The sequence below is a fragment of the Mustela nigripes genome, chromosome 4 (genome assembly GCF_022355385.1).
Source record: "Mustela nigripes isolate SB6536 chromosome 4, MUSNIG.SB6536, whole genome shotgun sequence".
NCBI classification, from domain to species: domain Eukaryota; kingdom Metazoa; phylum Chordata; class Mammalia; order Carnivora; family Mustelidae; genus Mustela; species Mustela nigripes.
The window spans coordinates 71481365-71502482 of NC_081560.1; the positions used below are offsets into that span (position 1 = coordinate 71481365).

General features: G+C 33.8%; 1 protein-coding gene across 7 annotated transcripts in view; it reads right to left on the minus strand.

The window, feature by feature from the left end:
• Positions 1-21118, minus strand: part of AKAP9 (A-kinase anchoring protein 9) — a 191328-nt gene that overhangs the window by 26578 nt on the left and 143632 nt on the right. For all 7 annotated transcript variants that reach the window (XM_059396875.1, XM_059396877.1, XM_059396876.1 and 4 more), the window contains 15 exons: positions 19802-19964; positions 18557-18769; positions 15952-16184; positions 14757-14876; positions 13952-14128; positions 13218-13322; positions 8265-8417; positions 7734-7913; positions 5838-6911; positions 4338-4478; positions 3370-3858; positions 2887-2950; positions 2436-2557; positions 1690-1881; positions 1236-1424 (listed from right to left, as the gene is read on the minus strand). In XM_059396875.1, the coding sequence (XP_059252858.1) occupies positions 1236-1424; positions 1690-1881; positions 2436-2557; positions 2887-2950; positions 3370-3858; positions 4338-4478; positions 5838-6911; positions 7734-7913; positions 8265-8417; positions 13218-13322; positions 13952-14128; positions 14757-14876; positions 15952-16184; positions 18557-18769; positions 19802-19964 (3615 nt within the window). The remainder of the gene's footprint in view (positions 1-1235; positions 1425-1689; positions 1882-2435; positions 2558-2886; positions 2951-3369; positions 3859-4337; positions 4479-5837; positions 6912-7733; positions 7914-8264; positions 8418-13217; positions 13323-13951; positions 14129-14756; positions 14877-15951; positions 16185-18556; positions 18770-19801; positions 19965-21118) is intronic.

The following is a 21118-nucleotide window of genomic DNA, read 5'->3' on the forward strand; positions in this document are numbered from 1 at the left end:
GTTCCCCTTTCTCCATATCACTCGGCATCAGGGAAATACAAATCAAAACCACAATGAGATATCACCTCACACCAGTCAGAATGGCTAAAATCAACAAGTCAGGAAATGACAGATGCTGGCGAGGATGCAGAGAAAGGGGAACCCTCCTACATTGTTGGTGGGAATGCAAGCTGGTACAACCACTCTGGAAAACAGCATGGAGGTTCCTCAAAATGTTGAAATAGAACTGCCCTATGACCCAGAAATTGCACTACTGGGTATTTACCCTAAAGATTCAAACGTAGTGATCCAAAGGGGCATGCGCACCCGAATGTTTATAGCAGCAATGTCCACAATAGCCAAACTATGGAAAGAACCTAGATGTCCATCAACAGATGAATGGATCAAGAAGATGTGGTATATATACACAATGGAATACCATGCAGCCATCAAAAGAAATGAAATCTTGCCATTTGCAGCAACATGGATGGAACTAGAGCGTATCATGCTTAGAGAAATAAGTCAAGCGGAGAAAGACAACTTTTATATGATCTCCCTGATATGAGGAAGTGGTGATGCAACATGGGGGCTTAAGTGGGAAGGAGAAGAATCAATGAAACAAGATGGGATTGGGAAGGAGACAAACCATACGTGACTCTTAATCTCACAAAACAATTGAGGATTGCTGGGGGGAGGGGGTTGGGAAAAAGGGGGTGGGGATACAGACATTGGGGAGGGTATGTGCTTTGGTGAGTGCTGTGAAGTATGTAAACCTGGCAATTCACAGACCTGTACCCCTGGGGATAAAAATATATGTTTATAAAAAATAAAAAATTAAAAAAACAAAAAAAAGAAACCCACACAAAACAGAATTATGTATTGGTTGGTTGACAAATGACATGACCAGGGGCTCACAGGAACCCACCCGCTGTATTTTCCCTAGTATCAATGGCTCAGCAGTCACAGCAACTTTACAGAATCTAATTACTACAGATAACAAGAACTGACCATTACTTACTTCTATCTTCTTTGGACTTATTCTGTTGCTCTTTTCTAACTAAGTTGGATGAAGAGCTCCTTAATTTTCAGTGTTGCTTAGGTTCTAACACAAGATAAAACATTTAAGGTAATAATTTTCCAATATTCTTAGTGGATCCTATTAAAATTTTAACTTTCAGACCTTCTCCAAAAGTAATCCATAACTCACTTGCTTATTAATATTAAAAAGCATTCGTTTCAAAGTTTTATTTTAATACCTGTTCTTCTATTCTCTGTTCCAAACAGTTTAGTAATCCAACTGCATCTTTAGTACATAGACCTGTCAGCTCAGTCTGAAATGCAGCTAGTAAAACACTGCGTTCCTTTAAGAAAACTTGTTGAAGAGCAAGCAGAAGTTCGCCTCGCCAATCTGGGGAGCACTCATGAGACTGGGAACCATCATAAACCTAGCAGAGTATAAAAAACAAGTCAGTTTTCAAATAAGCATGTTTTTAAAAAATTCTAAAAATGATACTTATCTACCAACCAAAATAAATAGTAGAGGTCAAAAGTAAAGTACGGATTTGCTTCCAAGTGTGTGGCTTGTGGCATTTAAATGATACGTAGTAATTCATGTGTAATTACATAATAAAAGACAATAATTTAATCTATAAAGTGCCTTATTATTAGCAAAAGTCATATAAAACTATTAAGATACACAATATTGAGTACCTCGGCATCTCTTTGCACTTGCATTTTGGTAATTAAATCCTTAAGAGATGAGATTGTACTGAGATAAGCTCTTCTTTCTTCTAGCCAAGATTCTGACACTTGCTGAACAGAATGGTCCTCTCCATCACTATAGGGAGACTCAGTGAGGGAGAGCACCTGCATGCCTTCATTATGGACAGCTCTCAGTAATCCCTAGAAATAAACCCAAAGGCCAGAATTCTGACAACTTCTTCAAAGACAGATATACAAAGAAATATAAATTTTAAGGAAGGTGGCTTTATCTAGTTAGACTACTTGGAAGAGCCACTGTAGGAAGAAAACACCAGGCTACGACTACTGACTAACTTTTTCTTATGGAGGGGATGTAAGTCTATGACTGTGTAGCTCTCACCTGTAAGTTTCTTCTACTTAACTGATATGCTCTTCTTGGATTTAATGATTAGCCACTAATCTAGCCAAAAGAAGTAAGTAAGAGATAAATTCTACACCTGGGGATTGCATTAATAATTTTGGCACTCAAAATTACCAGGGATAAAAACTATTTTTAAAAATCTTTAGATAAATAATTAATAAATACATTGTACTTTATTATCTGCAAAATACAGGAATTACACTAAACAGATTCTAAAGATTCATTCTTCCTTTGCAATTCTCTCTTCAGAGAACAAAATACGTTCTAAAAAACTGCTATGTTCAATACAGCAACCACACAGACTAAGTTTCACTAAAAGACTGTCTTTCAGTACCTTTATTTTCTTCGGAAATGAATCTGTTGAACCTTCACCTTCATCTCCTCGGTCTTCTGATGCTATGTCAAATCCCTGACTTTGTGTAAGATAAATTCCCTGACCCCAGTCTGATCCAGAATCTAAAATAAAGAAAATGACCACTGGACTATTAAAAAGAAACAAATACTTTTTAAGTAAGTACTAAAAAATGTCAGAAATGTATATAACTTGGGCGCCTGGGTGGCTCAGTGGGTTAAAGCCTCTGCCTTTGGCTCAGGTCATGATCCCGGGGTCCTGGGATTGAGCCCCACATTGGGCTCTCTGCTCAGCAGGGAGCCTGCTTCCCCCTCTCCCTCTGCCCGATTCTCTGCTTACTTGTGATCTCTCTTTCTCTGTCAAATAAATAAAATCTTTAAAAACAAAAAACAGAAAGCAAAACAAACAAAAAAAAGAAATGTATATATCTTACCACTGGAACATATTTCTCTAGTTTGGTAAGCATCAGAATGTGTTAATTCAGGAACTGAGGATCCCTAATTAGAGAACACAGAGGAATACATAACATTTTTTGCTTTAATAAAAATAAAAATAGGATCCAATGAATAGTTGTGATCTTTTATAGTGCTGTCAAAACACAAATAAGAAACTCAATTAAATCATACATTTTACAATAAATGGAACTATCCATGGTTTAAAAGTCTTCTGTGTTTTTCCAAATGGATATTACCACAAGAAGTCATTCATGAGTTAAGGAATAATACGGTGCTCCAAATTTGCAGAAGAACTTTGTGGAAAGTTATTATCTGACTACACAATGGAAAGAATAAAAACTGCAATTTTATCTAAGGAAGAGATTACCCAAATTTCTTTTTCTGTTAAAAACAAAGAATTGGAGAGGAGGCGGGTGAAGCACACAACGTTGAAAAAACACATTATTATGAAAACCAAATACCTCTTTAGATCTCAGACACTGTATCACTGCCTTCAAGGTACCACATTCCTCTGTCAGCAACTGAACAGCAACATAATGCTCTCTCTTTAAGGTGTCAGTTTCAGAAATATGTCTGGATTCCATATCCAAAATTTCAGCAGCATGTAGTTCTTGCATCTGCTCAATTTTTTCAGTAAACTGACTGATTATTTCTGTGACTTCTTCTGATGAACACTCACTCTGTAAATCAATTTGGATTCCTACATTTCTAACAAGAACTTGTGGAGTCTGACTGCTGCTATTAACCTTGAGGGTCCCCTCAATCTCGGATGCCAAACTTTTATCCACGTTAGTAGGAAGTGGTTCTAACATGCAGACTTTTCTGTTTTCCTGTACCACAGTCTTATCTTCTTTTTCTAAGAAGGAGGATAATTTCTCTTTTGCTTCTGTGAGTTGATTCCTAACTTGGCTTAAATCTTTCTGAAGAGATGCCATATTTGTCTCTTTTACCTAAAACATAATAAATAAAACAGTAGAACATTCAATTAAAAATATTAAATGTAGAATTTTGGGTAGAGAGGAGAGACTATTCATGCATATTAATATGCTCATTTTTCTCAGAATAATACGATAAATATTACAGAAACACTCAGAGATTCTATATAAATTTGTATATATGTGTAGTCACAGTTACCATAGAAGTGAAATTATTTTAACAGACTCTTTTGGTATTTATGGGATAAAGAGCTCTCTTTAATATCTTTCTCCTCATTCATTAACAGACTAGAGACTAAAAGCATCTTTCTATAAAAGATTCAAAGAAAACCAAGCAAGAACATGCTAGTAAAGAAATTTATAGTAACTTTTCATCAAAGCTACAAAAGATTTTTTTTTCCAGCTTTTTGGTTTTTTACAGAAGAGAATATACTTCAAAATGAAATTAAGATATGTAAAAATAAGTTAAATAGGACATATGTTACTTATTTTACCAAAAGCTCTTCCTGAAGCTTTTCTGCTTTCTCTTTGTAATTAGCAAGTTCTTCTTTGATAGCTGATGATTCAGCTCTAAGAGCCTCAAGTTGACAACAAAATCCACTTTCTTCACTGGTATCAATAGGCTCAGCAGTTGCCTGAATTGCAGTGGAAAACATTTAAAAACACATTATTTTCAAAAGATAGAGCCACGTTCAAAAGCACTTATACTTCTAATGAAGTTTTTTCAATGAAGCTTTTTCCAGAATGACTGCTTATCAGATAAAAGGGTGTAGAAATGATTCACGTTCTTTCAACAAATAGGAAAACTTTTTTAGGAACTATCATTTTATGTTCTTGAGACAGTAAAGAAAAAATTATTTTCTGGAAGCCAAAGATACATTATGTTAGTATATATAATCCTAAATATTTATAAATTATTAGTCAAAGTATTGTTACCATTCAAAACACTTTTTTAAAAAAAAGATTTTATTTATTTATTTGACAGAGAGAGATCTCAAGTAGGCAGAGAGGCAGGCAGAGAGAGAGGGGGGGAAGCAGGCTCCCTGCTGAGCAGAGAGACCAATGTGGGACTCAATCCCAGGACCCTGAGATCATGACTTGAACTGAAGACAGAGGCTTAACCCACTGAGCCACACAGGTGCCCCAGAACACTTTCATATTTATATCACGTTCCTCAAAAAATACCAAGTCTTACTAAGATATTTCTTACAAGATTTATATACATAGAAAGTCATGTTAATATTTTAATATGACTATAAGAATTTATACTTCCAGGGAGCTAGGACAAAAAAAGCCTATTAAATGGAAAAAATTATCATACTTTGTCAAACAAATTATATATTTTTGGATTCTTGCTGTTAGTTAATTGCCTACTATTCAGATAAGACCGCACATTTAGTACTCAAAATTATAAATATATAAAGTGTGAATTTGAAAATTAAAATCCTTCTACTATATCTGCCCTGTGCTAAGAAATAAAGGCCATTTCAGATCTTTACATAAGTAGACTTAAAAGGTCAAATAAAAATTATTTCTAGGAAAGGAAAGAACCTATTATCAGGTATAAAATCTCAAATGCTAATGACTTATCACTGACATGTTACTTCAGTAGAATACTAATATATTTTGATGTATCAATTACTTAAAAGGAATGATCAAATAACATGCATGTTAGATGGAACAGGAAAAAAAAAACCACACAAGTTCCAAAAGACATTTGCTAATCTTAACATCTTTCTTTTGACTGCTCTACTTAATATGAGTATGCTAGTGAAATAAATAACATGATTTTGAAATCACAATATAATCTGTATCCATTATTTTAGTGATAATAATATGACTATACAGAAAAGTATTTTTATAAAAACCCTCTATATATGAATTGCTAGATGTAAAGAACACCATATTTAATTTAAATTAGTAATCAGTTTAAGAACAAAGAAAAAGAGAATTCCCTATGGCATTTAAGTGAAAAAATTAAAAAACAACCTAACCTTGAAAACTTCAAAATCTCCTTCAGGGCTTCTTTTCCTTTCTTTACCTCCCTGGTTTATCTCCTCCTCCAATAACTTCTTTAGTTCTAGTAGCTTCTTTTCTTTCTCCAAAGCATTTTTCTTCACAATTTCTACCTGTTTTTTTTCTAAAATCAAACTAGTCTGCATTTCAACCACCTGGTTTTCTAATTCTGATATTCTCAAGGTTAATGCTAATACATCTGGGTCCATCTCATTGTCTCTTACTGGATTTAAATTCTGTACATTTGTTCTTTCAAGTTCTGGTGAAACTGCTTGTTCATATTGACAGAGTTTTGCATATTCCTTAACTGCTTCAAGTTGGACTTGACTCACAAGAGCAGCAGCAACTTTTTCTTCAAGTATATTCTGTAGGTTTCCAATCTTCCGTTTAAGCATTTCTGTTTCAGATTGGCCTTGTTCTTGCATGTCCTTTATAAGTTTGTAACACTGGGTGAGTTCCAAGTCCTTTGCACTCACAGTGCCCTCAAGCTGTAGCACCTTTGTTTCCAAACTGCTTATGGAACTTCTGCTGTTTTCTTCAAAAGACGTGACATAAGTCTGATTTTCTAGGGATTTAAAGGCATTCTCAGTAAGGTGAACTTCCAGTTCAGGTTTGGTTTTGCTCGGGTCATCTATGTCCATATTAATGCTTTTCACTGGTACACTTTGGATTTTTTCCATATTTTCATGTTCTCTCTTTAAGCTGCGTAATTCTTGTGTTAGCTCGTTCATTTTTAAATTGGTTTCTTCAAGTACATTTTTCGTAAAAGCCATTTCTTCATTAGTGGTTTCTACTTGCTGTTCCAAAGCCAGTTTTTCAGCTATTACCATATCCAACTGATGTTTTATACTATCTGCTTCCTCTGGGAAAGGGTTGGCATCCATTGATGTCTTCTGTTCAATATTTGCCAATTCTTGTTGAAGTTTTTCAATCACGTCATTGAGCTGTTCAATTTCTTCCTCCCTACTTTTCTTCACACGTTCTTGATCACTCATCAAACATTCTATCTGGGTTTCAAGATCCCTTATCAGTTCATTTTTTTCTTCAATAAGCTGTTAATGAAAACAAATAACACATAATAAATATGTATTTGCATTTTGGGAATTTTATTTTTTATTTTAAGGGCAGGATCTCAAAGGGTTGATCTCACACAAATAATACACTTCTCAGACATGTTAGATTAATTTTGATATAAACCAACAGTCCCCATCATATCAAACAAGGACCTTACTTCTAACTTTGTTCAGAAAATTCTGTTAAATATAAAGTGATTTAAACATTAGTAGCTGATTTCCTATAAATAGTCAATACCAATACATTCTAATTGAAAAGAATGAAGTAGTAAAATAAAAATGGTTAACAGATGGTGTTATCTTATTTAATTCATATCAAATAGAATTTTACAGATTTTGTTAGAATGATATAATGAAATCTGAGTCACCAGAGATTCTCTGGAAAACATCAAAAATCCTTGACAGTATTAGGAGGGAATAAAAAATACACATAGCTCGTAAAGCCAGTATGTCTTTTTTTCTTTTTTAAGATTTTATTTATTTATTTGAGAGGGAGAGACGGAGAGAGGGAAAGAGCGAGCACACGTGAGCATGCACATGCACAAGCACGCAAGAACAGGGTGAGGAAGAAGGAGCAGGGCTCAATCCCAGGACAGTGGGATCATGACCTGAGCCGAAGGCATGTGTTTAACCGACTGAGCCAACCAGGTGCCCGAAGCCAATGTACCTTAATAAATAAAATTAATGAGCAAAAGAGGATTAACTTTTATTCAGTTCTTATACTCAACGAGAAGCTGAAAAACAGCATTTGCCCTTCAAAATTCTAGCTTAATTTCATGTAGTAATTTAAAACTAGTGTACCTTATTATCTGTTGTAATTTTAAGTTGATGCTGAAGTTTTGTAATTTGCTCATTTAATTGGTCAATTTCTATTTCTTTTTCTTGCATTATTTGAACAAATTTTCCAAACAACCCATGTTGGTCCTGAGTAGAGATAGCATCAGATTCCTTTATGGCAAATCCCAATTTCTCCATTTCATCCTAGGGACCAAAAACCCCAATCAGCTGGATAGATCATTACATGTAATTTTCTGAATACTCTACCAATTAAGTGTTACAAAAGATGAAGTGCCCAAAATGTACAAATAAAATGAGCAATCATATAGTAATTTTAAGTCAATAATTCTTAAAATATTTTGATAAAAGTTCTAAAAATTTTTTCATTCGTGATGAATTCAAATATTATGCTGGGTTGAAAATAAATTCATGCAAACCCATTTGCAGTGAATGTTCCTCTGTTAAGAATTATTTAGCAGCTAGACTCAGTAAGTGCTTGATACTAAGATGAAAATTATGAATTATTTATGAACAAAGTTTTTCTTAATTAATTACCTTAAATAATTTGTTTTCTTGTTCAAGTTCTTGAAGGCGGGTAGTAGATTCCTTTTTCTGTATTTCTAATTGCATATGGAGTTGCTGAACTTCTTCATTCTTATTTTCCAGTTCCTCTCTAAACTGCTCTAATTGTTCTTCTAAGTTTGTAATCTTTGATACCAAAATATCAAAAGGGAAGAGAAAAAAAAATACCCATTTATACAAATGCTTGGGAAAAGAGAATGAAAAGTGCTGAATTAGGTGTATAAAACATATATACTTAAGACATATGAACCATGAGAATAAAGGGGTTTCTCTAAGCCAGTATATATAACTATGTGGTTTCTAGGTATTTCCAAACTGATCACCCTTAAATCACTCCACTTAAAGCAAAGAGAGGAACTTCAGATGAAGGAAGGATTCAAGGGGCCATTTCTTACCAAAAATATTTTCTGACAAAGCAGAAGTAGTCATGGAAGGAAGGGAAAGAGTCCACATTTTAAATCTTATTTCATGTTAAATTTAGTTGCTATCAAAAGGTTCAAGAAAGCTTCAAAATTAAGTCAGTTGTTTTAGCTACCAAATGAGACTAGCTCAAATTAGTCAGTACTAAAACTTAACCTAATGAAAGGTTTGGCTACATGTGCTTTGCTTAAGTAGACCAAAGGAGAGGTAGACTCTAAGACTGTGAATTCCTTATGTCTGAAATACAGAAACTTAAACAGCAAGTTATTAATACCATTTTAGAATAAAATTAAGAGAACTCCTATACGTTGGGACAATAGAAATTTAGCTCTTTTCTGAGCACAGACTCCTGTTAATGTTAAAGCAATTACTCCGAAATGGTTATACAGAGACTGAAACTAATGAGTTTTAAGAGCTGTTACCATTATATTTTAAAAGTTGGGTCTGATTAAGGAATAGTCGTTTGGCTCAATGCTTTGTAGCTACTTTAGCTACTTAATAAATATTTAATGAATGATCAAAATTGCTGTATTAACAGCAACCTAGAATGCAGAAGCAACATTATTCAGTAGTAGCTGGCTCAGAGGGTAGCCTATAAATCATTTATTTCCTTAGAACTTGAAAGGAACCATATGCTGCTTACACCCAGACATGTAATCAGAATCGTATCTTAGCACTAACAAGGCAAAGCCCCTGAACAGAAATAGTATTAATGCTAATAATAGTAGCCATCATTTATAGACAATTTGTTGTTAGGTATTCCATAAGGCGCTTTATAGGTATCATTTTTTAAACTCTGTAACAACCTTATGAGATCTTTACTTGGATTATTCCCACTTTGGAGAAAAGGAGGGAGTCACTGAGAACAAAGTACCTTGTCTTGAGGTCACAAGACTAGTATGTGGTAAGGAGTTTACCTTTGGAGTCTTACATTCTCTCTCTCTTTTTTAGATTTTATTTCAGAGAGTGTGAGCAAGCAAGTGGGTCGGAAGGGCACAGGGAGAGGGAGAGGAAGAATCTCCAGGAGTCTGCTGAGTGAGGAACCCCACAATGTGGGACTCCATCCTATGACCCTGAGATCGTGACCTGAGCCTAAATCAAGAGCCAGATGCTTAATGACTGAGCCACCCAGGTGCTCCTAGAGCCTCACATTCTTAACTATCATTTATCCTGCTTATAATAACTAATGTCTGGAACTCATTTTCTGTGCACTGGTATTAAACGCGGTAGACACTCCTTAAACACATTTAATAGTTGCTCATATATAATTATCAGGTTGGTTTGCTGAAAACTATGGTGATTTTATCTTCTTCAAAGTTATCTAATGCAGTAGTATTTATACCTATCCTTATCTTTCACAGCTACTTTTGATGAAAGGTATTACTTTAATATACATGTAGACATTTAAGTTCAAAAATGATGCTCCACCTCAAATGCTATTTGATTTTTGGGGTACCTCTTAATCCTCTTTGCCTACTTCACCCTCTCCCCAAAACCAACCTCCCCTCTGACAACCATCAGCAGTTTGTTCTGTGTACTTCAGAGTCTGTTTTTTCATTTATTTGTTTTGTTTTACTTTCTTGACACAAGAGTTTATGGTCAAATTCTAAATTTGATCTAAAGTCTTGCTATTCAAAATGTGGTCCCTAGAGCAGCACAACTGGCATCACCTGGGAACATGTGAGATGCACAAACTCCAAGGCCCCACGCCAGACCTTCTCAATCTGAATCTTCTTTTTAATAAGATCCCCAGGGGATTCATGTGCACACTAAAGTCTGAGAAACATTGGCCTAAAGTACTAACATTTCTGTTCTAAGAAGCTGAATTTGCGTCATCACAAGAGAGACCTCAATTCCCAAAGACAACAACTGTAGGATTCTTTCCTCCTGTTCAGCCAGACTCTAGTTTCAGTCCCAGGCTGTCCTATTACTGAGCCTATAACAACCAAAACCACAAGAATATTACTAGGGTTTTAAAACAGAATGGTGGCTATTTGTTTTAATCCAGTTTACTTCAGCTACTAAATGTTATCTATACTGTTTGGATTATATTAATTTGCAACTATTTGTGTTTTCTTTTAAAACCTTTTTTAATTGCTTTCAAATGTGTATATGCCTTCTTAGTTAGACATTAGATCTTTGAAATCTGCTAGCTTTACAACTGGATAGTGGTAATCAACATGTACTACGGTCTTAATAAAATGTTGAGTGATAGTCTTTAATACTTCTTACCAACAAGGCAAAATATTCCCCAATTCTTTAGCAGTACAGCATCACAGGACTCCAGAATCAGAGAAATCTAGGAGGAATGCTTGCTCAACCACCTACTGTGTGACTATGAACAAGTTGTTTAACCTCTCTTAAGACTCAGTTTACTCATCTGTAAAATGGATGTAACACTAGAGTCTATCCTCAGGGAGACTGTAAAGATTAATGACATCAGGCTTTTAAAATACCACTTTATAGCACAGACCTCCACAAAGTTAACTATGATCATTTATTACTGCCATCTATGAGCTAGATTTCATTAGCTCTATAGAGTTAAGACCTACTGAAGGCATCTTTTTCTTAAAGAAATTCTTCCATTTTCCCCACATTATTTCCTTTTTCTTATCATCCTATCTTTAAAGTTTCTTCTCTTTCTATTCATTTGCATTTCTAAACATACGATAAACTTAAAGTTGTGCACAGATTAAGGCTATGAGAATAGTAGAAAAAATAAATGACACATACAGACATCTTCTGTTGATATTCCATCAGATATCTGAAAACATTTGCCTAACGCAGGAAGAATGCTTAAGAAGTTATTTTCATTAAAAGATTTATCTTTTTTTTTAAAAGATTTTATTTATTAATTTGGCAGAGAGAAATTACAAGTAGATGAAGAGGCAGGCAGACAGAGAGAGATAGGGAAGCAGGCTCCCTGCTGAGCAGAGAGCCCGATGCGGGACTCGATCCCAGGACCCTGAGATCATGACCTGAGCTAAAGGCAGCGCCTTAACCCACTGAGCCACCCAGGTGCCCAAAAGATTTATCTTTTAATTCTATGTTCCTCCTCTCTTTCAGTCTTTAGTCACAGATGAGTGGGTTCTGACAGAGTACTTGTCACTGTTATTAAAAACTAGGTAGACTAGGATGAACTATCATTTTAACCCTTTACTCACTCAACACACCTGGCTCTGTCCTATCTATAAAACACTGCGAGTTGGTTGACAGAATCTGGCTGACCGGCCTCCTTGTAGTTCTGAACAGCTATGATTCTGAGTAAAATGTAGACTGCTATCAAATACTGACCTCAAAATATTAAGTGTCAGTAATGTTATATTAAGTTCAGAAGATAATTAAAATATAAAGTTAGTAAAGTTAATTAATCAACTATCTCAACTATTCATACAACTATCATTGTTTCAGGGTTCAGTTTTGAAAGTCTATCTTTTTAGAGAGCAGACAATTTCTCTATTACTGTAAGGCACTTTAAATGTTCTTTTCAAAACACATAAAAGTGGTTACAGATAAGCAAGTGTTGCCTGCATGTTTCAGAAAAACCAAAAAAGCAAAATAATCAAGAACCTTTTAGATAAACATTAGTCAGTGTAATATGATAGTGAGAAAATAAACCTTCTCATGGAGATGATCATTTCTATTCATCACTTAGAGGGCTTTATTCTGAGCCAGATTTTAATTGATGTCTAAATCATTCTTATATTTTACAAGGGACTTATTAACATTCATTTACTCTTTAAGTTCAATAGATATTTGTTAAAATATATTAAATATCCTGAGAAAATTATGTGGAAATAAAAATGTAATTTAAAACACCTTAAGTATTTTAAATGATATGATATAGCTAGATAATGCAAAGTACAATATGTTTTAGAAAAGCTAATAGTAGACCAAGATTTAAATAAGTTTAATTTAAATTGAAATTAGAAATTATTACTGTATTAAAAGTGGATTTTCTTTTTGTTTGAGAAGGGGGCAGTAGAAAAACACAGGAAAACTTTATATAATTACTGTATTGTTAAACTTTTGTTTTAAGAACATGTTTAGTATATTGTAAAATAGCACAATAATAACCTCCCAGGGCAACGTAACTTAAAAAACAAAACAAAAAACCCAAAAACCAAAAAACCAAACCCTAAAGCAAACTAGCAATACTTCAAAGCCCATGGTAAGTAAGAAAAAGTTTTGTACTAACACAACTCTCTCTACACTCTCCTCTTCACTCAGTTCATATTTACCTTCTTTTTGTCTTTAAAACTTCTTCCCGTGTCAAGGCCTTTATATTTGTCCCCTCTACCTATAACACTCTTCCTCATACCAATGTATTTGTTCAAATCTTTTATTGTCTTCAAGGTCAACTTAAGCAATGAGCTAAGAAATCATCTAAACTTTGGTTTCAGATTATAAACTCCATTCTATACAAATGATATTCTTGAATAACTTATTTAAAATTATTTAAAAATATTTCAAACCACATTTTGTCATTAAAGGTAAACCACTTACCTCTTTTTCCTTTCGGTCTATGGCATCTCGCTCAGCCTGCAACTGTACTTCTAGGGACAATTCTGCTTTAGCTTCTATAGCTCCACACAGTTTTTGGTCCTCTACCTTTAAATATATAAGAATTTTTTCAAAACTTCAGACATTAAATCATGATTCATTTTAATTAGAGAAGTAGCACTTTCATTTCTCCAATTAGCAGTTGATTACATGAGTGAATAATCAAAGTTATAGATATGCAGGTTTGAATGCATTTTTATATAAACAGGAATGTCTGACATTCTTAAAATTCATTCCTCAGGTAAAATGGAGGCTATCCCCTGAACTGCTCCCTTCCTAATCCTGCTCTTCTTTCATTCTTGCTTTCTGCAATATAATGGGAATAGATTTCATTCCTTAGTCTGGGATGAAGCATCAGCCTCAACTGGTGTCCACAGCTTTTTCACTTGGCTATTATTTTACAATTACAACCTTACTGACTGTTAAAAGGATCATTAATTCTTCTGGTTTAGCTAATCTTCCTTTCTCAGGACTAAGGTATGCAAGTAACATCTGGAAATAGGAATAAACAGATATAGTTATGATGTCACTAAAGACATAAAGGTATTATTTATATTTTGTAATAGTATCAATAAAAAGTCAGTAGTAATTTTTATTTAAAGGAACTGATGTTCATGTAACTAAGAGTAACTGGCATTAAAATACTTGATACAATTAACCTAAAGAAAATGGCACACCTTTTGTAAAGTGTCTGCACTAACGAGTAAGGCTTGCTCCAGTTCCCTTACTCTGAATTCCAATTTCTCAATTTCTTCATTCCGTTCTTGGATATCCCTCTGAAGCTGTTCTTTAGACAGCAAAAGCTCACTGCACTTGTCTGTTTTTTCTTTCAAATGATTTGTTAACTGTTCAACCTGGAAATGTAATGAGCAAAAACTGTTAATTAAAAAAAATTTCAACAAGCTAATAACCTATCCTCATTTCAAAAAGTATTTTCAGACATTATGCTAATTTTATTTTTGATAAGGATAGCAATGATCATCTCCAACTATGGTGACATTTTCTGAGTTGACAAAACAAAACAGTACTAACAAAACAGAAATAATACTGTTCTCATCAACCCTTTACAAAAAGTTCTTTCTCTTATGACAAAGATTTTCTCCAGCTAGGAGGAGAAAAAATTACATTTTTAAATAAAGTATAAATAAAGTATGAGCTCTAGTGGTTCAACCACACTAAAACCTAATAAAAATGACAAGTTTACAGAGTACTGACTTATATTCTTATGTGAGATAAGATAACCTTAATAGAAAAAATAAGCAGAGAAGCTTATTTAATTGGGTAATACTGGAAGATAAATTTCAATGCAAACAGTTTTTAGAGTTTCAAGATTCTTTCACACTGAAGACATTTTTAATTTTCTGATTTTGAAGACTTATATATAATAGAAAGAATTTCCTTTAAGTTCTTCACAATACACATCTTATTTAACACATAATATACAAATTATTGTAAGGCAGACAACATCAGTAAAGTTCTTACCTCTCTAGTTTGATGTTCATTGATAGGCTGGAAACGAGGTATAACCTTAAGTTGCTGTTCTAGTTTCTGTATTTCCTGTTGGAATACATCTCTCTCATGTTCCCTATCAATGGCTTGCTCCTGAAGTTTAAATAACAATAACAGTAACAGATGAAACAACATATATTGAAGCTATTATTTCTGCTACTTCCCTTTAGTTACACACATAGCTTTATTTGAAGACAAACTGATGACCATAGATTAGGCCAAACCAAAAGGTTTAAAAAGATACCATCTTTTCTATGGTACGTAGCCTATTTGAACTCTTTGATGAAACTTTATGCATTTCAATATTATTTGAAGAACATTAAAAAATTGAATGTTAAATATAGACTAATATAAAAATATTGTTCCAAAAATGAGTTTATTTTTCTGGAACAAAAGAGTAATTCCAGGGACGCCTGGGTGGCTCAGTTGGTTAAGCGGCTGCCTTTAGCTCAGCAGGGAGCCTGCTTCTCCCTCTGCCTCTACCTGCCTCTCTGTCTGCCTATGCTCACTCTCTCTGACAAATAAATGAATAAAATCTTAAAAAAAAAAAGAGAGTAATTCCATTGTTATTCAGTCATTTTAAAAAAAAAAAAAGCAGAGCAGATTATTTAGTAAATAACGTTCTTTTATCCTAACCTAGATTTCATATCTAAAGTTATAAAATGTGTCAGAATCTGATTCCCTGGTCTATAAAGAGAATATCAGGCCTTAAATGAAATCTCAAAGAAGAAAATCCATGTGAAATTAGAAGACTTAATATCATTTTGGAAGACAATAATGACAGCATAACAACTTCCAATCCCCTGTTTCCCAAAGCACACTGTTATTATGTATATCTTTTTTGGGTCAAACAGTATTGGCCAGTTAGCCTTACTCAGGATCTTCAACCTGTTTTTGCAGTTGGTTAAAGGAAAGACTAGGATAAGCTTCTTAACACTAAATTTGGAAAAGGCTTAACTGGTAGGGTTTATTCATAATCTGCTTGCACTGCTTTTAACTGTGATAGGTGAACTATTTGTAATAGTACTTTTCAGTTAATTGGTAGAAAACACATACATATGAAATGCTAGAGTTCAAGAGTCTCTTCATAATTTAAAAGTCATAACTTAGAGTTACAGCAAGTAAGCATTATACTGAGAAAATCAATATTCAAGTTGAGAATACTTACATCTAAAAATTTTCTCATTTTTTCTAATTGCTTTTCCAGTGCTTGATTTTGCTGTCGTAAATCCATAAGCTCAGCATTTTTTTCTTGTTCCAGCTCTATAAACCTACTGACTTGTTCCTCAACATCTATTTCTAGAGCTTTCACTTGTTTTTGAAGGTCGTCACGTACTTTTTCAGCTTGGCACTGTACTTCTAGTTTTTCCTTCATTAGTTTTTCTGTCTCCTGTAGTAATTCTGTTTATAAATATAAAAATATTCTAAGTTAAATCATAACTAATAATAATGAAATCACTGATAACTATGCACAGATTTTACCTTATGAAACAAGAGGTCTGAGTTTTATTTCAAACTCATGGAAAAAAGGAAAATGTTCCTGTGAAAATATCAAATTATCACATTCCTATATAAGTAAGCAAGCTAATACCAAAACTTATAATTAACAAAAAGAATGATCCTATCACTAAAAACAATACTTGTGAAAATGCCATAGCAAATAACTGAAAAAAAATAAGTAAATCCACTTGCACTATAAGGAAAAGAACAAAGTCTAATTAAATTTAAGCACAGAAATAACTCACCTCAGGCAAAAATCAAGCCAATAAAGTCACTTCTATATGCATACACAATACACATGAAGATCAAATACTGTACATTTTTAACCAAGGCAAGTAAGAGTTATAGAAAAAAAAATACAACTACAATCAGAATTTCCTGTTAGTCTTTTTCCTTATTAGATCCATATTCCTGAGTTAGTCTTGCATGCTCATACATAAATGTATCAAGAAAAAACTGACAAGTATGAGAGGCGGTATGGTGTACTGCCTAAGAGCAGAGACTGTGGATTCAAATCCTAGCTCTGCCACTTATCTCCTATGTGAAACGTAGTATGATGTCCTCCAATTTCCTTATACATAAACTGGGGGTAGTAATAGTACTGATCTCTAACAGTTATTATGGATCAAATGAGTTAATATACATAAAGAATAGTGCCTAGAGTATGGTAAGCACTATATAAGTGTTAGCTATTATTATTAATATTAATAATATAATTATTAAGTATAAATAGCAAAGAAAAACAATTCTCTAATGAAAAAATAAAGGAACATAACCCGAGAGTCTTTACACTACTCAGTCTGCCAACAATGTACTCAGGACTAGGAATCTATAGAAAATAGCTTTTCTTTTAAAACAATACTGATGTAGACGTTAATATAAAACTAAGTGAACCAGAAAGTCTCTTTACTTTACTAAATCTCATTGATCCTATTGTTACCATCATCTTATATTTCCTGATTTAGAAAGAGCACTTTAAAGTTATAGGCTCCAAGAGTTTAATGTATTTGTTTCTGAAAAATTGAAATGGTCTTAAGCTCTGTGGAAAAACAGATATAAGATGATGATCATTATGAATCTCAGTTGTTAATTTCAAATGTAAATATGTATTTTATTGCAAGTAAAGTTTTTTGTTAAAGAGAAAAGCTGTAAGTATGAAACACAGCAGTAAAATCAGAGGTACGTTAGTTGGAAAAGTAGAGGTATGTGATTGAAAATCCAAGGGTCACCCAATTTTTGGAGTTGTAAGTTTACCACCCAAAGACTGGCCATGCCACTGTATAAACACACCTGCTCCAGGTGCTGCATCGACTGCAGCATCTACTAGTCCTATAAGAATAGAAAGAAAACACACACATACAGAACAAAGATATAATTTACATGTCTATTTCCTAAAATAAGATAATACGTATACACAAAAGAATCAGAAGTAAAAGTTAAAACCACTAGTAACACTTGATGTCTCAGTATTTCTTAAATATTTTACATGTATGATCTATATACTTCGCATATTAAAAAATTCCAACTCTAAACCTGTGTTAAACAAATTTGAGCACCAGAAACAACTGCACGAAATTACAAAAATGTCTGCTGTACATATTTCTAAATTGGTAAAATTCAACTAGTGAAACTACACATTTATAATTCTAACTACATGTGTACTATGAAAGTGAGAGGATATGATAAAAAGGATTTCAAGTTCCACTGTCATAATGGCTCACATTCTTTTCTGCCAAACAAACATATCACATCTGATTTCTCATTTAAGAAAAGATTAAAGGTTATTTATAAGTTGTACATTTTGAACTCCTACACAGGTTAAACCTGATGTCTGCCTGCTTCTGATAGTCACTGACCTTTTTCAATCTATTCTCCTGCAGGCCAAAATCCACCCCTCCCTGCTTGCCCGAAGTGCTGATCAGTACTCTTAGTTATTTATTCCAAGTACACATTTTTCCTGCCTTTCTGCTATTAAAAGTACTTAATCTTACATGGTTTGAAAAATATCCTTCTTCATTATATGCAGCTTTCTTTAAAGGTAGAAGTTCAAGGATAAAGGATTATCTTTTCCAGTTAAAATCAGCCAAAGGAAAAACAAAACAAAACACCCCTGACTCTACATGGTTGGCTTATAAAACATTTACCGAAAAGGTAGATTTTCTTTTAATTTTTCAATCCTCATATAAAATACAGGAATAAAGACAATGAAAGGGGAAAAGAACCACCTTGAACTTTTAAGGAGTGTTTCATATACAAAGTCTAAAAATACATACGCTGTTCCACAGGCCCTGCTTCTGCTTTCATAGCTTCTTTCTGTCTCGACAGTAATTCTCTTTCTTCTTGGATCTGCTGTTGCTCTGCTTCCAATTCTTGTAATCTATTACCTGCACATAACAATTCCTGCTCAAGACGATCTATTATATCAGTTTTTTCCTGAATTTGCCTTTCAAAAAGAGTTTTTTCATCTGCATAGCCATCAATGACACCTGTAAGATAAAATTAACAGGGAATGAGATTATAACATTTCAAATCTTACCATTCGGTGTTATGTAAGTAACAGGTATACTGTTAGTGAAACTTCATTCCAACATATTAAATGTTCTGAATGAATCTGCTGCTGATAGCAGTAGCAATTACGATACGTTCAATGCAACCTTTTGGTTGTTAACCTTTGTGCCTAAATATGAAGTTCCTTTGAACTTTTGTTTTATTTTGCTATGCTAATGCATTACATCATGTAGGTGTAACTCATTTTATTACACAGATATAAAGAGACAGGTTCCTGGAAAGCAATATAAATCAGATGCTTGTGAATCAAACCTCATTTTAAATATACTAGAGAAAGTTGATATTTTAAGTGGTTCTAGCAGGCCAACACCCAACAACAGTATGGCAGAATATAAACAGCATGAGATTTAGAGGCATAAAGCCTGGCATCACCATTTAATGGTGGCTTTGAACAATTTATTAACATTTCTTAGCTTCGGTCTTTTCATCCCTAAATTACTTCGTTAAATTTGCTTTAGGATTGTGGGATTATGGTAACAAATGACCATTATAAGTTTTTATATTTTCCAAAAATTTCAATGCTTTCTGTAATTCTATTAAATTCTTTCTTTCTTTCTTCTTCCTTTTTTTTTTTTTTTAAAAGATTTATTTATTTGACAGAGAGAGAGAGCACACTAGGCATAGGGAGAGGGAGAAGCAGAGTCCTCACTGAGCAGAGAGCCCATAAGGGGCTGCATCCCAGGACCTTGGGATCATGACCGGAGCTGAAGGCAGGCACTTAACCAACTGAGCCACACAGGCGCCTCTCTATTAAATACTTTCTAATAATTAAAAGCATATACGGTTCTTAAAATAACCTGGAGAAACTCCGAAGACAAGCTACAACTACATTTCAGTGGTCACTCTTAAATTAGAGTAGACTGGTAATGTCCAGATCTGTTTTGCATCAAAAAACTCTTTTTTAAACTTGAAAGTTTTCCTCCCTCTGTTGCCAACGGCAAGTTGCTTACCCTCAGCCTTACTGAGCTCCACAGCCAGCTGTTCTCTGGCCCTGGACTCCTCATGAAGGCGCTCTCGCAGTTCTTCTTGGCACTTAAGAGACTCGGTCACTTCTTGTTTCTGTCGAAATGACTCCCGCATCAACTCTGTCTGTGTAACTTTGGCATGTTCAAGCTAAACAAGGAGGGAAAGCATACATGAAGGAAGACAACTAAGTGTTGGGAAGGCCAATGTCATTCCCCACTAAAGGTTTAAAAAAAAAAAAAAAGGATTTTTAAATAAAAATAAAGACATACTGTTGAACTGCTGAACTATGGCCATATAATATTTCTAGTGCATACTAACATTAATAGGAAGAAAAAGTCAGTACACAAGTAGATTAGCTACATACAACTTTACACAAGAGATGTATTTTAATTTGGTGTAAAAAAATGTTTCTTTTGGAAATAAACCACTTCATATCAGTAGATCTGTATTTCATCACATAAAGAGAAACATAAAGTTAATGACACACAGGCTCTTTTTGTATTTTCTGAAGAATTTTCTCTAATCATATTGTATGAAAAACTTAGTATCTCTTATATTGAACACTTGTTGATTGTGGACTCTTGCTATACACTATGGGGAATTAATATATGCTTAATATAACAGGATCAATTAACAAAATCATAGTGGTACAACAAAATGAAATTATTATAACCCATGTTTTAAATAAAAAGCTTTATATTTCTGTCCATCTATGAAACATCTACAGGGCTCCACATGAATATTCATTTTCAAAACATTAGAATACAGAGGCATTATCCAGAATTACTCATAAATACATCTTCCTTAATACATGTTGTTATTGGCATGGCTATGTTCTTATACAATTTTATTTTATTTTTTTAAAAGAATTTATTTATTTGACAGAGAAAGATCACAGAGAGGCAGGCAGAGAGAGAGAGAGGTGGGACTAGAGAAAGAGGATGTGGGACTCGATCCCAGAACCCTGAGATCATGACCTGAGCTGAAGGCAGTGACTTAACCCACTGAGCCACCCAGGTGCCCCGTTCTTATACAATTTTAAAAAGATGAGAGTCAAGTACAGGTCAAAGCTCTCAAGAAAGAGTGATCACTGTTACCAGATCCATGAAAGTACACAAAAGCACTGTTTCTGCCTTAGCTTTCTGAAATTCTGACTGCCAGCACTGGCTTATCTGTTTTTATTTTTATTTTAAAAGAGAGAACACACAAGCAAGCATGGGGGGAAGGGACAGGGGGAAAGGAAGAGAGAATCTTTCTTTTTTTTTTTTTTTAAGATTTTATTTATTTATTTGACAGAGAAA